The following is a 16,096-nucleotide window of genomic DNA, read 5'->3' on the forward strand; positions in this document are numbered from 1 at the left end:
CAGATTTCGATACCTCCGAGGACTTAATGTTTTTATTTTTATTTTTTGAGGGCATTTTAATGGTCCGTGATGCTTAATAATATATGACCTTTGTTCTTTTCTTTTTTTTACTTGTTTTCTCATAGGCTTATTATAAAGGCCGAATATTTCAAGATTATCAAAACTGGTACACATAAATAATACGCTTATACACTGTGAAAAAAAAACATACTTATACGCCATCTCCTGGCAAGTGCCCGAACCCACCCCAGCCCATCCCCGCTCCTCCGCCCGACCCAGGTGCTCCGCCTACCTAGGGCATCCGCATCCTCCCCTCTAGCCCCCGCGATCGGGACACCACCCCGCCGGCTAGCGATGTTGCCCCCTCCGCGCCGCGGCCCGGCGTACAAGACCAAGATGTGCGCGCTGTGGCAGAACGGCAACTGCGACCGCGAGCTCTGCAGCTTCGCCCACGGCACGGCCGAGCTCCGCCGGCCCCCCTCCTCCCGGCCCACCTTCCCGCCCCACCACGCCGGTACGTACGGACGCCCGGTCTCCCCGTGCTCGCCCCCATTGCCCTCCTGTTCGGTCGATTCCTGTTTCTCGCCGAGATCCTCGCCCCGGGGTTTAGGGTTTCTGCCGTAGCGAGATGCGGGGAGGGTTGGATGCTGCGGAATTATCTTGATTTTCATGGTAGCCACGGTGTAGATCTACGGAAATCTAGATGCAAATTGAATGTTGAGGAATCTAGGGTAGGGAGTACCGCCAGAGATGGCTTAATGCTGGAAAGATTGGGTTTTGGATCCCACCAAGAATGGTCGTTCTTAAAATTCAGGTGATTTGTATCTTAGCGAAATGAAACGGTTACCTCTGAAGAACACCGCGGTCATTATGAGTTGTTTGCCAGCCACATGAACGACAAGTTACAAATGGTTAATTTTTATTTCTTGAGGAGATCCGGTTGACTAGAAGGATGTATTTATGAGAATTTGCCCATGCTAGTCCTTCTGAAGGAATGCTATGTCTGAACTGGATTATTATGCATCGGCGTTTTTGGAGCATTTTTCTATTTTCTAGGCGACATCATGTTGACAAGATATTTTTTGTGCTTGCTTCATGATTCATTTAATTTATGTGTTTCATGTGTTGTGGCTTATTGTGCCTGTGTGGTTTACTATAATTTTCGTACTACTGCTTGAATTGAACATCAGCTGCTGCAGATAGATAACAATTGAGTAAGCATTCTAACAACTGGAAGCTTGTTGCAGAATTAGGTGGCATTCTTACTGGTTGTCTTTTGATTTAATTGCCATCACAAATTTGTTAGACTCGACTGCTGCCAGAGGATAACATGGCCTTTTCTATAGATTTCTTCGATTGGTATTTCGATGATTTGTCGTGACCACTAAATGCTCGGGCTGTATCAGAAGGTGAACCTTTGAGGGTCTTGGCCTCCTTTGATTGATGCCCATAATATGTTTGATGTGCTATGATCACGGCAGAGTCCACTGAATGATTAGCAGGCTTTGCAATGAACCGAGTTGCATATCTTTTGATCATGGCACAAAACTAGTTTCATTGGGAAGTATTCTTATCGCTGGCAATCCAAGTCGCCGAAGATATCTGGACAAATGCTAGTACATTTATATGGTGATATCTGGATTATGGCAGACCTTATTTCATCATAATTGCTGTATGGGCTGTTTATGGAGCTTCCATCTATTTCACTTCAGATGATCAACATTATGAGTATTGGTATTATCCTAATGGATGCATCATTGTATCTTGGTGTCTGCTTGCGTATTATTTTTTGGCGCTGCGTTTTTTTTGCGTGGCTAATGACATTATCCTGGAGCTGCTGCTACTTATTGCTAATTGAATAATCTTGTAGAACAAGTTCGTGGTAAGCTTGACAGGCTTATGGGTGTCCTTCTCTCCTTATTGCTCCATTTTACTTTGTTGACATGAGTTCTTCCTTGTATAAAATTTGTAAACCTTCGTTTCTTTTAGGGAGAAGAGATTATAGAGGTGGTGATTTCAGAGGCAGGATTGAAAGGAGGTTCTCACCTCGCAGGAGGCATTCCCCTGGAAGAGATTTCAGGGGTCATCGTTCCCTACATGATCGAAGGCCAACTTCTCGAGAAAGGGGTAAACAAACTCTCTCTCTCTCTCTCTCACACACACACACACACAAAGCTGTTCACTTCTACGTTCTGCTTGCTCCTGCTATACGTTCTTATTTGTAATTTTGCTTGCAGAGTCTAGCTTTTCACGGTCTCCCAGCAGGAAGAGGTATATATTGCAGTTCAACATATGATCCTCGTCTTTTGGAGCCATTTAATTGTAAAAATACTTTGAACACATTAGTATTTTTTAAAGTTATTTTGTATTCTTATATGCTTAATTATTATCAACATAGCAGATAACTATGATTTGATCCAATCTAAATGGAATGCAATGCAGCACACTTCACTGCAGTCTCAGTGGATTTGTTGGTTTACTAGATATGTTCTATCTGTTTTGAATATGAGCAAGTCATGTTTATCTTGTAATTTACTGTTCATGTTATCTTCAATCTTTCAGTGAGAGGAGGCATGAAAAGAAGATGGATGATGGAGAAACCAACTCATCTAAGAGTTCTCCTATCTCTGATAATAATGATAGGAAAAAGGAAAAAGTCACTAGTGGTGACGAGAAAGAGGATTATGAAAAGGAGGTATGAGGCTTTGAGCACTGTGTAATCCAGTTTGTAGATCACACGCACCTTTGTCACATTTTTCCATATTGAAATTCTGAATTTTTCAAATTTTGAATATTGTGCAGCTGAAACAAGTTAGATCAGATATGGAGGCTTTGCGTGACGATAAATCTCATCTCGAGGTCAGTTTTTGTTTCATTGCAATATTGTGCATTGTTACACATCCACCCAGAAATGTATGTGTTTTTGCCAAACATCGAATCCAACTTGTTGCCAAACATCATATTTCTTGAACATAGCTAGTAAATGTTAGCGTACCATGTTAAAAGATTAAATTATTATTTATGCCCTTTTTTCAATGTACTCCCTCCGTCCCATAATGTAAGATGTCATTCACATCGGCCAACCTTCTAAAATCTTCACTCCGTGCTCTAATTAACATTTACTCTGTAGATTGTTTTGGATGAGAAAATGGACGAAGTGCGCAGGATTTCTAGCCAAGTAAGTGACCTTGATCAGCAGCTGAGGAGGGAGAAAGAAGAATGTCATAGGTATCTAAGCAACACCTGCGCATGCCAATTTGGTCATTTTCTTTATTATTTTTATCAATAGCAAGGTGGTTTTATTATCTAGATATCCTGTTCTCACATTGAATTATGATTCCAATGTAGAATGACGTCAAAAATGAAGAAGTTCCTAAAAGCTCATGTGCGTTTTATGAAAGCTCGGGAGGAGTTGAAAAGGTGCATACTCATCAATGTTAAATCTTGTAATGAAATACATTCTTGGCTTGCTTACCTCACTATATTCTATCTTTGCATGACTTGCAAGTTTGTAGTAACTAAGAATTGACTATTGGAGCTGTGCAGGTCACAAGCTCGTTTTGAGAGACTTGGTGATATGCTTGCTTCAGAAATTTTAAAGCGTGCTAATGAAGAAGCTTCCAGCGTCCATGTTGATGAAGATCTAAATGGACCTTATGAAAGGAGTCCAAATGCTACTCCAGCTAAAAAGAGATCAATCCCATACTCAACTAGTGATGAGGCAAAAGCTGGTAGGTTGCTTGGATTCTTTGATGATTATATATATACTCCTGAAGAACATATGATGATCAGTACAATGTGGATCTCGTACATATTTTTCCTTCCATATGCATCTTAACATGTTTAAGCAACCCATCTTATTAAGTATTAAGCAATACTTAAAGGTTCCGACTATGTTAATCTTAAGCATTAAATACATGTGATTAATTACTATGTAGAAACACTGGAGGGGGTAATTTTTTCTTCACATTATTGAGATTTCATTCTGTACATTATTGCAGAAATATCTTTCTATCATATTGCTTGTATACTTGCATCTAATCTTTTGTCCGGTTTTTCAGCTAAGAAAAGAAGAGAGCGAGACTCTGATACATTCACTAGGTCAGATAAATATAGGTCAGAAGGCGATATTACAGAATATGATAAAACAATTAAGGGTAGTGATGGAACAAAATCTATATATTTGAAGAAGAGACTCTGGGAAGATGAAAAGAATAAGCTTGGAAATGCTGCCTCCTCTGCAGACCAGGTCCAGTATTTCCCTGTGCCATCTTAGTATTGTGTTAATTGTCATATAATGATTGCTGGCTTGTTTATTACCCCATGCCATCTCAGTTTTGTGTTTAAATGTCAGATTGTGATTGCTGGCTTGTTTATAAGTAACGAGTGAACCTCATAGTTTTCCTTCATTACCGAGTCACTAGACTATTAGCAATGAATCATCTTGATGAATGAATTCTGCATATTACGAGCGAATACTTAATTGAGCAGATATTTTGAAACTTACAGGTGAAAGATTCTCCAGTGAAGCACGCTTTGCCCTCCACTGGCATGGCTGCTCGTGCCTTATATGACCTTAACGAGGCAGTTGAACTGGATGATAGAAACGAACAGATAGATGCATTGCTAGAAAACGATGCCGACGGGACTAGATCGCCTGTTCCTCCAGTGGGCCAAAATGCCTTCGAGCAGGTGACTATCCTCCAAGAAACCGCGAACCTGTTTTATCATACGCACTAAAAAATAGCATGGCATTGCTCATTTACGTTCTCCCCGCCTATATTTCTTATTATAGAAGAATGGTTATTGGCTTGCATATGACGAACATGCGTGCTCACAGTTTGTTGCATCTTCTTTCCCAGTATGAGGACCTCGACGAGGAAGTGGATGTGGACGTATAAGCCGAGCGCATAGTTGATATGATAAACGACGCGATGGCGGTGGCTAGCATAATACACCAGTTGGCTTCTGGGAGTCCGAAGACTGTTATTAGCATTTCCGTGTACAAAGTGGCATCTTTTGTGTTTTTTTAGCATAATATACCTATCTATTTGATATATATATTGGGTGTTTTTAGCTTTTTACTCAGAATCCTCGTTTTGTAGTGGCATCCTTTGGTGTTGAGCTGTGACTTTGTTGATCCTGGTTGCGGCCCGATCCGTGGAGCCTAACTTATTTTCGTGAATGGCAACTCTGTCTCTTCGATTTTGTCAGTGACGTTGCCGTGCGCTAGGGATTTCTATGTCATCTCTCAAGCCAATCAGCCCAGTACGGGTGACTGGTGCATTTTCTATAGCGCTTTCCCCGTTTTTGGCGTCACGGTGGATTATGGTAATCCTGGTTATCTAGATTATGTCTTACTATGGTAATCCTGGTTATCTATCTAGATTATGTCTTACTATGCAGCATCTGGATGGTGTATACGGCGTGATTTGATCATTCGTACGTGTAACCTTTTTTGCAACTAGGTCGTGAGTTTGAGGTTCTCTCTCCCATAAACTATGTGCACAAGCACATTATTCTCTTGAAGTAAAACACAATAAGGTGTCTTGCCGGAACGGGAGGGGTTGCCCACACAGCGGGTCGTCGCGTGCCCTCCTTGAGGGAGAACCGGAGAGCTTCTTACCAAGTGGTCAGCTTGGTAAGCTATCAACAAAAATATTGCAATGACAGAACCGGAGAGCTTCTTCGGACGTGCCTAAGGCCGACAACGTGTACATAGTGGAGTGGCATGGCTGCCCTTAAGGATGCCGACGTGTACATAGTGGAGTGGCATGGCTGCCCTTAAGGATGCCGACTGGACACTGCACCACTGCCGCGTGTACCATGACGGCACCACCATTGACGCGACGATGATGATGGTGAGCGCCTCGGAGGACGACAACAAAGATAAATGTCATGCGATGTTAGCTCTCTTGTCTCTCTTCGTCGTGAATCAAACGTCGTAGGTGCACCGAGGGTGTGAGTTCGGGAATCGCTGGAGGTACCTGAGCTCTTTGGCAGGATTGGGGATTTAGAGGGGGTGGATTTGACTAAATAGAAGAGCTTCTACACGTCATCTCCATAGCATTCATCACCCTAATCGATATCGCATACAACGCACATTGTAAGACAATCTTCAATCATTCATCTACAAGTAATACTAGTGTGTAGTGCGCGGCGGCACGCTGCGCCATATTGATTAACATGGTAATCTTTTTTTTCAAGGTTTGATAGTTCATTCTATGATTTAATTGGCAACATAGTAATTCATACATAGGAGTTAATGCGAGCAAAGGAAATCTATAATACACAGTAGTAGTAGCAGTAGATCGGTAGATGTTAAGTTTCCGTTCTTCTCTAAGAGCCGAGAAGGTCAATTCCCCGTCTGGGTTCGTTTATGTACAAATCCTTTACTTCTCATGTGGCATCAAACATTCATTGCTTCAAGTTTGTGTGATTTACTAATCGCATAGGATTCAACATTACATGTTACTTCAATCATGTGTTTTCATGTTACTATAAAATTCTGTAAATAAAAGAGACCCTAAATATAGGAAAAACTCACATAGAATAAGGCGTAAACAGACGAGTGGGGTGTTTTGGAGCTTTGCTTTTAAAAAAACAATCTAAAATTGGACTTCTCAGCTTTAAAAAATCTAAAAATTGTATAAGTATACAGGGATGTGATGTGTATGTATGCCAAATTTCAGGATGAAATACCTTGAAATGCAATTAAAAAAAATCATGAGCTTTTTTTTAGAACACAAAATCATGAGCTTTGAGGATGAATAGTGCATCTAATAAAAAGTCCTAGACATGTTCTTTCTTTTGCGCAGCACTCATTTTAACATATTTATTTCTAAGAAAGTACACACTTTTGAATTATGTCTCTAAGTATATGTGTATCTTTTCATTTTTTTAAAAACATGTAAATTAGTATTTTGATCGTTTGAAATTCGGCCTCCATGGAGGCCGAGCTCCATTGAGAATTTTCGCAAACCGACCTTACCATTTGCCTATAAAAGGTGGTTTGGACAAATCGTCAGAATACCCACAAAAGATGGGGAAAAAAGAAAGGATCAATTTCCCGGGTGGGGTGGGGCGCCGTGTGGTTTCCGGTACATGTTACACCCCTGGTGCGGCCTCATTCGTTTTGAATGATTTTTACAAGAAAAGCATAGGAACAAAGATTCCAGAGAAAATTTTTCTACACGTATAGGAATTTTGTAGGAATACTATTCATTTCCTATGTTTTAAAAGAATTTATATATTACTCAAAGCTTATTTTGTGCATAGGAACGAGGTAAGATAACCCTTAGGATTGCAAATGCCATCCTATCAACTTCCTGTATTATTCTTGAATCCTATGTTTTGGTTTCCTCCGAACCGAATGAGCCCGCAGTTCTTCTCCGATAAACAGATCTAGGGCATGTGAGGGAGGGATACTCCGAGGTTAATCGGAGGCGGCGGCCGTCGGGCGCCGACGCAGCCGAGACCCCTCGTCGCGCCTTGGCCATGCTCTCATCCAAGGACGCCGCGTGGTGCCGCATCATCGTCGTATGCAACGGAGAGCCGCCGCGCTGATTCGTCCTCGGCGGCTCGTCGTTCTGCATCATCGCCTCCTGTGAAGTTTCCGAAGAGGCGGGGGAACAACAAAAAACAGTTCTTCCTCGAGCTGCAGACGGAAACCGCTTCCTGTCTCCTCGAGGCTTGGTCCGAGTCTCTCTCGTCTTCGTTCTCCGGGTTGCAGCCGGAGGCGGAAATCGATCAGTTATATATACTCCCAAGCGCTCACCGCTCACCACCGAACCCATAAGATTCAGTGGAGAGCAGCCAAGACGCCGACCGCCCCACTCCCGCCGGCTATTTTTCTCCGTCCTCTTGGCTAATCCGCACAATGGCGGTGAGTTCCTTCTCGTCCCATACCTCTAGATCCGTTTCCTTTCGACCGTAATACCTCGTAATAGTATAAATATTGCATCATCGAGTTAAGAAAATTATATCTTTTGAGGCAGCATGGGGCAAGTCCTTTCGACAGTAATACCGCAGGAAAAGTTGCATTTTTTAGACTAAGAAAACTACCAGCATCTTTGAGTGAGGACATATCGGATTTGCGTCTTTGAGACTGTCAAAATTGCAGCTTTCATACTTCAATACAAAATCAACTCTGATTTGTTTCTACTCTAAATGCAGAATGACAGTTGTCCGAAGCAGGAAGACAATGGAGATGACAGGCTCAGCAACTTGCCTGAACATATTTTGCTTACCATCATTGATCGACTTGATATCCGCGAGGCTGCAAGAACCAGTGTCCTTTCTGGCCGGTGGCGGCACCTCCCTGCTATGCTCTCTCGACTTGTGATAAATGTTTGGGACTTCTTAGACGCGTTCAATTGCAACAATGATGAAATTGTTCGGGGCAACGAAGCTGTGGTTAAAGTGACAAAGAGCATCCTGGCACGCAGAGATTTAAGCCGAAATGCCATCCAGTTTCTGTGCATGACGTTCTTCTTGAGAGAAGATGATCCAATATCCATTGGGCATGCTGTTGCTCACGCCATGGCAACCCAGAAGGTTGAGATAGCTGAGTTCATAATTTTCACGGAGAGGGATGATACCCACTGCGACGACGATGATCTTGTCAATTACGGGCGACAATTCATGCTATTCTTCGGTGCATGTTCCAATGCATTTGGTGGTCTCACACGTCTTAACCTAGAGAATTTGAGATTCGGGGAATCAGACATCCCTAACATCCTCAACATTTGCAAACGGTTAAATCATCTACGCCTGTTCAATTGTGACTCAGGAAATTCGACCATGTTGCAAGTTGAGCACACACAACTCATTGAGCTTGCTATTGTTGATTGTTCTTTTGAAAGAGTTGAGCTCAGCTCACTTCCGAAACTCACACGGATCATCTTTGAGGGTTGGATCTCTTTCCAAGATCCACTATCTTTTGGTTATGTCCCGTTGCTTGATGTTGTAAGCCTCACAAATGTTGGCCTTAGTTGGCACAAGATGGTCAGGTTAAGTAAGTTTCTTCGGGATACTATCTCTGTGAGACAGTTGCAGCTGGGATTTAAGTCCGAAAAGGTATGTCAAGATTCTTGTTTCTTAGCTGTGGTCATACTTCTTATGTGCTTATCTCATCATGTGTTCATTTGTTGCAGATTTGGGTTCAACCAGAATGTCTGACGGGAAGGATGGCATCCGTGTTTGACCAAATGCGGTTTGTGAATCTAGCTAATATTCCTGAGGGGTATGATCTCACCTGGACATTGTTCATTCTTAAAGCTGCGCCAATCCTGAAGGAGCTATACTTGAGTGTATGTTCTTACCTAAAGCTTGCTTTCTTCCTACCGCATGCACCTGCGCTCAATTTTGAATTTTGCAAGCCTTTCGCATCAAAATACAAATGGCTGGAAAACACTTAACTTGTTTCTGTTCACCTGTCTTTCTATGGCATACAGGTATGGGATCATCTGTGTATAATGGAAACAGATGCAAAGGAGAGGAAGTCACTCTCGTATAGTGAGGATAAAGGTGCACAGTGGGAATCATCTGCAACTGATTTCCAGCATCACAGTCTGGCCACGCTCGTCATCTTCGGGTTTCAAGCTCGAGACTACATGATGAACTATGTCAAGCGTGCCATGCAAATATCGGTCAATCTAAAGGATGTGTTCTTGTATGATCGGTTGACATGTGACAAGTGCTACGGCAAGCTTCCAAAGCCGTCGGAGTTTCCGCCTAAGTGGCAGCAAGGCTGTGTGAAGGAGATAATCACCAAGAGGATCAATTCGTCTGCCATAATTCACTTCCATACCGTCGCCAATTCAAGGGATGATCATCTCGACAAAATGTGGTTCCTGTAGTTTTTGTTTGGATAAACAGTATACTCCCTCAGTTCACTATTATAAGATGGTTTAACTTTTTTTTTTTGATTCGGATGTATATGAATGCATTTTAGTGTGTTTGTTCACTCATTTCAGTCCATATGCAGTCTATATTAAATATCCAAAACATCTTATACCCCCTCCGCTTGGGTTTAGTAGGCCCCTTCCATTTTGTGCCAAAGTTTGACCATGAATTTAACTAATACTCCCTCCGTTCCAAAATGAGTGTCTTAACTTTGTACTAACTTTAGTATAAAATTGTACTAAGTTTGAGACACTTATTTTGGGACGGAAGGAGTAAAATATAAACTATATGTCCAGAAAACTATACCATAGAAAACATCTTTCAAATACAAATCCAACAATATACTTTGGGTAGCATGTACTTTATATATTTTTAGTTAAATACATGGTTAAACTTGGACCCAAAATACAAAGAGGCCTAATAAACTCAGATAGAGGTAGTATTTGTGATAGAGGGAGTAGATAATTAGCGATTAGTTTTTTGTAAACTTGTTTTAAACAAATTTTCAGTAAAACCGGTTTTATAAAAGGCAAAAGCTAAAACCAAACGAACAAAATATTGCAACAGATCAGAATGATCTCATAGCCGTTTGATCCCCGCTCGCGATCGCCAAATGAATCAATCGCACCCAGAATTATGACTGATCTTCTCTTGTGATTTAAGAATGGTTTCAATTATCATTAAAGCAGATAGATTTTTTTCCTGTGAAGTAAGGACGGCTTTTAATTCTCATTAATACAGAAAGATCTGTTTTTCCTGATTTAAGTAGTACTACGGTTTCAATGAGATAGTCTAATGAGAATTTAAGGAGATAGAGTAACTTTTGAATGGTTAGAACGCGGGGGGGGGGGGGGGGGGGGGGGGGGGGGAGTTTATGAAAAGATTGCCCGGTAACTTCCATGTAAATAGCACCGTTTTTACACATTGTAGAGTTGATACCTCGGGTACAAAGACCGTGGTAAATTTTAACTGGGGAAATAGTTGTTGACAACATGCCTAGTAAATTTTGTGTAAATAACATGGTAATATACGAACCGCAGACTTGTCTTACGCACAAACACCATGATAATTTTTGACCGAGACAATAAAATGTTCAAAATACACCCCATGGTAATTCTACATAAATAGCATGATAACATACGCACAACAAACTGATAACTCACGCACAAACACCATGATGACTTTTGATCCAGAGCGTGCTTGAAAACTTACCCCTGGTAACTTCCGCGTAAATAGCATGTTACTGTACACATCATATACCTAATAACTAACGCACAAACATTGCGGTAACTTTTGACCCCGGGGTGGGAGGAGGAAGTTGCTTGAAAACATACCCCTCCTGATAACTTCTGCGTATATAGCACGGTAATACACCCATCCGTAGATTTGATAACTCACATACAAACATCATGGTAACTTGATCCCGGGGGAGGAAGTTGTTTGAAAACATACCCCTTGACAATTTATGTGTACATAGTGGGGTAAAATATGGATCGCAGGTGTGGTAACTCACGCACAAACACCACGGTAACTCTGTCATGGGAAAAAGTTGTTAACAACGTACCACGGTAACTCGTGTAAATGGCACAATAATATACACACATCAGAGTTGATAACTTAGCCCGCAACTAAATGCATGCACTAGAGAAAAGTTGAAATACCATTTTTCATGCTCGGTATTTTATATAAAAACAACTTGGTAACTTATGTGTCACAGACAAGACATGATAAGTTACGTAGCCCAGGCCTGGTAACTTTTTATACAAAAAATCGTCGTAACATATCAATATGGGATCTAGTTTTGAAGGTCTTGTCACAACCAACTTTTTATGTGAAAATGATTTTTCAATCAGACCAATAGTTTGAGCTACAAAACATTTGAAGTTTCAAAATGAGAAGAAACTAAGATAACATCAGCGTGTTGTCCTCTAGTGCATGCATGCATGCATGTGCATGTGGGGAGAAAGGTTGGAAGCAATTTTTAATACCCGATAATTTTTATGAAAACAACTTGATAACTTATGTGATAGAAACATAATAACTTATATAGCCCAATCCTCGTAACTTTTTACCCGATTTTTTTTCGTTGGAACATAACAACATGGAATCTAGTTTCGAGATCTCGTTGTGACGATTATTTTTGTGAAATCAATTTTCAATCAGACCGATGGTTTGAATTACAAAACATTTTAAAATTTCACAATAGAAAGAATCTTTTGCTGACAATATCTGTTGTCTTGTAGTTTGCATGCATGCATGGAATCACAAATAAACGTCTGCATAGCTTTCGCCCCGCAAATGTGATTAACAATTACGCTGTGTTTGGATATCTTTGCTGGAGGCCATTATATTGAATTGGTTTCAATTTCAAATCAGCAAGGAAACTGTAATGGACATGAATACCAATTTGCTTATTTGGATGCTCATTGTATTGGCTCATGGAATGTCACCGAGGTTTCAATACCAAAACATGTTTGGATGGCAACTATGAAATTGCATAGTACTTTGTTCTATATGCATCAAATCACAATTTGTAAAATGTGTACTATATAAATTACGGAAACACTAACGCACACACATGTGAGCGTTACCTAACTCGTCCACATGCCTCGATCATCGTTCAGTGCCTTTTGCATGAATCTTGGCACGAAAAGATTGATTTTGTGTGCCACGTAGGACAGGGCTGGTGTGTGGGCGTTGGAGAGTTTGCCCACACGCTTGCACCATGCTGTTTGCCAGCTGCGCTGTGTGGGCGAACTAGTTTCTGCCCACACAGCCAGCCACCTAGTTTATGCGCGTGTGGGCGAACTACTCGCCCACACGACACTCCTACGTTGTGGATGACAACTGCAGTTAGACGAACGTGGCAACTAGGTAAACACACATGACAACTGTGATTTTTTGCTAGACGGCAACTGCATTTGCGCGTACGTGGCAACCAGATAAACACACATGGCAACTATGGTTGGACCACACATGGAAACAAGGTAAACACACATGGCAACTACTGTTTGACCATATGTGGCAAGTAGTTAATCACACACGACAACTATGGTTGGACCACACGTGGCAACTAGGTAAACACACATGTCAACTATTATTTGACCATATGTGGCAAGTAGTTAATCACACACGGCAACTACGGTTTGATTACACGCGGCAACTACCATAAATTAGATATGGCAACTATAGTTAACCAAAACAGATAGAATTGCCATGCTTTTACAATTACACTTGCCATCCCGGATAACTACATCTGCCAACCAGGATGGTAACTAAATCGTCAACCCACGGTGTACCTAACGTAGTTGCGCCAGGATGTGTGGGCATTTTTGCTTCGTGCCACACGCGCGGGATGGAGATGAGCAGTACTTGTTGGCGTGTGGCACGAAGTAGCCGCGCCCACACGTGTGGGCAAATCTAATGTCCACCCACACACAGCCCGTGTGGCTGCCTCCTGCTCACACCTCATACGGTGTGTGGGCGCATGTCGTATATACCACACGTCGGCGTCCATAAATTAAATGGTTATATAGCAATATTTCAAACAGGTAAGTCCGAATTGCTCACATCAACACATAGTTTCCCTCAAAAAAAAAGCTTCACCACCATATTTTCAGGCTTGGGACTTTCAGCAATGGCGGTACCTAGATAACACTTGGCTGTATTTGTTGCCTGACGGGATTTCTCAAGAATAGATGTACGCACGCTCAGCTTTAGCATGATCCGTCATTGCAGCTAGATAGCCTCACTCTCCTTTTTCTCATGCATGGTCACGATGCATGCATACTTATTATCTGACGAAAATGAACAAAAACAACACCTAGCTAACTGAAGATGTGCAGCAGGATTACATTGGCCAACATGATCGTTGGACTGTGTACACAGATTGCACAAACTGAATGAAAATAGCAGCCTAGCTAACTAAAGGAGAGGACAAAAGAGGGGATCTGGCGACAAAGCACATGTGGAAGGATCAGAGGAGATGGGGGAATCGACGGCAGAAGAGGAGGGGGTCCGGCGTCATGTAGGGATGAGATGACGGAGCAGAGGTAGAGGATGAGGAGCGGCGGTGGACAACTAGGTCCGGCCGTGGCAGCCATGGGAGGTGGACATGGAGCGGCAGAGGAGACTTGATGCCAGAGGAGATGGGGCGCCATGGGAGTAAGGGGAACGAACCGTGGCAGCGGGAATACCGGATTCGACGTAGGAGGAGGAGGACTGGCGAGAGGAGGGCACCGCCTCCGGTGTGCTGCCCTGGGTGCCGCTCCTCCAGCCCTTTGGTCAAATTCCCCTTCCCAAGGGAATTTGAGGATTTACCACAGGTTTGTTTCCTCTTTGAGGATTTGCCCCAGCTTTTCTGGTCATTGATTATTTGTCATGCCTTTGCTAGATTCTTGATGATTTGCCCCTGCTGATACGGGCTCACAATGAAATGTCCAAAATGCCCATTGTGAGACCCAGCTCGTTCTTGTTCCCTCGTCACCATCTCGCCCAAAAATGGGCACGGTGGCGGGCGGAAGCTACAGAGCGGCACGACCCGCTCCGCTTACTAGTCGTTGTCCCACGAAACAAGCCTCCAATGTGTACGAGACCACCGGATATCCCCAAAGTGGGCTAGGCATAGGAACTCCCGGTGTCCGTGGATGCGCGATGACTGGTGCTCACCGCCCAGGACGTCCTCGTCCAAGTGCAGCTGGAGGAGAGAGGCGAACTTGCTAGCAGCGTAGTGGTGGAGGTCGACGGATGCGTGCATCTGACGAGTTGCTGGTTGAGGTCGTCGACCTCGGCTCTCTTTCAGGCCGTCAATGTTAGAATAAATCCGAGGCTACCATAGATCTACCGAAACTTAAGCAATCACACGAGCACGACACCGAGATTTGTTAACGAGGTTCATCATCATGGCTACATCCTCGGGGCATGACTACGGGCGCTCCTCCCCACGACACCGTCACAATACCGCACCCCGGCCGCCCGGGCGCCGGCACAGCCGCCGGCTCCCCCCGCGTGCCCGTGCTATTATGTCGACATAGGTTACATCATGTGTCTACTTTTGTTATATATTAGAGGCCTAGGATACAAGTGTCTTATTAGGACACAACTCCTACCCTGTCTACACACTGTCTAAATTCAAGTCCAACTGTAACCTACCTTGTACGATAATATTCAACACAACTCTAACAGTCAACTTTGTACTGCTTGGTCGGGAGTTGCCAGTGAAGGTCGTCGAGTGTGGTCTCGTGCGGGGAGGGCCTGGGCATGGGATGGGGCTGGAAACTGTCATGGAAGAGCGCGAGGTGGTAGAGCACGACGACGACCCACATCCTGTGGAGGTGACAAAGGAAGGCAGCAACACAGCGGAATGGTGGTCGGAAGGAAGCACGAGTGTAAGACGACAATCAGCTGACTAGATGGGAAGAGGAGTGGCACAACAAGTAGGAGCATAACAAGTCACAAGGCATGTTCATGACGGCCAGACAGGGCTGCGAATCACGGCGAGCAGTTGGATACGGACGAACAGAGGAGCTAATGGGGAATGGCTGAACGGGAGCTGTCTAATTTGAGCAAGGGCAAGTTTAGTCAAATAGTTTGTACTGCAATTCTAAACCGTGCATAAAGGGCAAATCATAAGAATATGAGAAAGCCGTGGCAAATAATCGATGGCAAAGAAAACAGTGCCAAATCCTCAAAGTGCAAACAAACCTGTGGTAAATCCTCAAATTCCCTTGGGAAAAGGGGCAGGTCTCCCGCGGGGGCGTAGATCCAATCGTTTTCTTTTGCGGGTGTAGGTCGATTTGACTGAATCAGAGTGGTGGAGCTCTGTATTGCGGGAGGCCTCCGTGTATGAGAGCGAATTCACTTCTATATTTGGGTTCATTTCAGTCTGGTGTTTTAGTGCGCATCCAAACAACTGAATTGGCCGCCAGGCAATACGAAATCCAATTTGAAGGCTCAATACAAACATCCAAACATGGCGCCAAGGAAAAAGAGAATTAGATGAGCGATTAGTAGCTACTAGAAAGGAAGAGAAAGACACGTTCGGATCTGTAGCTAACTTTTGACTGTTCAAAACTTAGCACATAAAATTTCCAGTTAAGAATTAACTTACGAAAAACTTTGTTTGGGCTAGGAAAAGATCGGTCCAGTGTATTTTTTTAGGGTTAATGTCGCCACTTTATTTAAAATTCAA

The 16,096-nt window shown here is 43.0% G+C and overlaps 2 protein-coding genes across 4 annotated transcripts; both read left to right on the forward strand.

Annotated features, from left to right (window-relative positions):
• The first annotated feature begins 244 nt into the window (after positions 1-244).
• On the forward strand, positions 245-5,213 carry LOC123136425 (zinc finger CCCH domain-containing protein 13). Of its 2 annotated transcripts, XM_044555783.1 has the most exons (12): positions 245-514; positions 1,248-1,253; positions 1,990-2,127; positions 2,238-2,271; positions 2,563-2,695; positions 2,803-2,859; positions 3,131-3,228; positions 3,349-3,420; positions 3,547-3,731; positions 4,062-4,249; positions 4,510-4,692; positions 4,863-5,213. In XM_044555783.1, exons 1-12 carry the CDS (start codon positions 355-357, stop codon positions 4,899-4,901), a joined length of 1,293 nt encoding a protein of 430 aa, XP_044411718.1. In that variant the 5' UTR covers positions 245-354; the 3' UTR covers positions 4,902-5,213. The 2 variants fall into 2 exon arrangements, with proteins under 2 accessions (XP_044411718.1, XP_044411719.1); XM_044555784.1 differs by lacking the exon at positions 1,248-1,253.
• A 2,106-nt stretch (positions 5,214-7,319) lies between these two features.
• LOC123136427 (uncharacterized) lies at positions 7,320-10,015 on the forward strand. 2 transcript variants are annotated; one of them, XM_044555785.1, is made up of 4 exons: positions 7,320-7,885; positions 8,176-9,078; positions 9,156-9,311; positions 9,456-10,015. In XM_044555785.1, the coding sequence occupies exons 1-4, from the start codon at positions 7,880-7,882 to the stop codon at positions 9,858-9,860; spliced, it is 1,470 nt and encodes a 489-aa protein (XP_044411720.1). In that variant the 5' UTR covers positions 7,320-7,879; the 3' UTR covers positions 9,861-10,015. The 2 variants fall into 2 exon arrangements, with proteins under 2 accessions (XP_044411720.1, XP_044411721.1); XM_044555786.1 differs by lacking the exon at positions 7,320-7,885 and having other exon boundaries at positions 8,170-9,078.
• Positions 10,016-16,096: the final 6,081 nt, after the last annotated feature.

The sequence above is a fragment of the Triticum aestivum genome, chromosome 6B, assembly GCF_018294505.1.
Source record: "Triticum aestivum cultivar Chinese Spring chromosome 6B, IWGSC CS RefSeq v2.1, whole genome shotgun sequence".
In the NCBI taxonomy this organism is placed as follows: Eukaryota; Viridiplantae; Streptophyta; class Magnoliopsida; order Poales; family Poaceae; genus Triticum; species Triticum aestivum.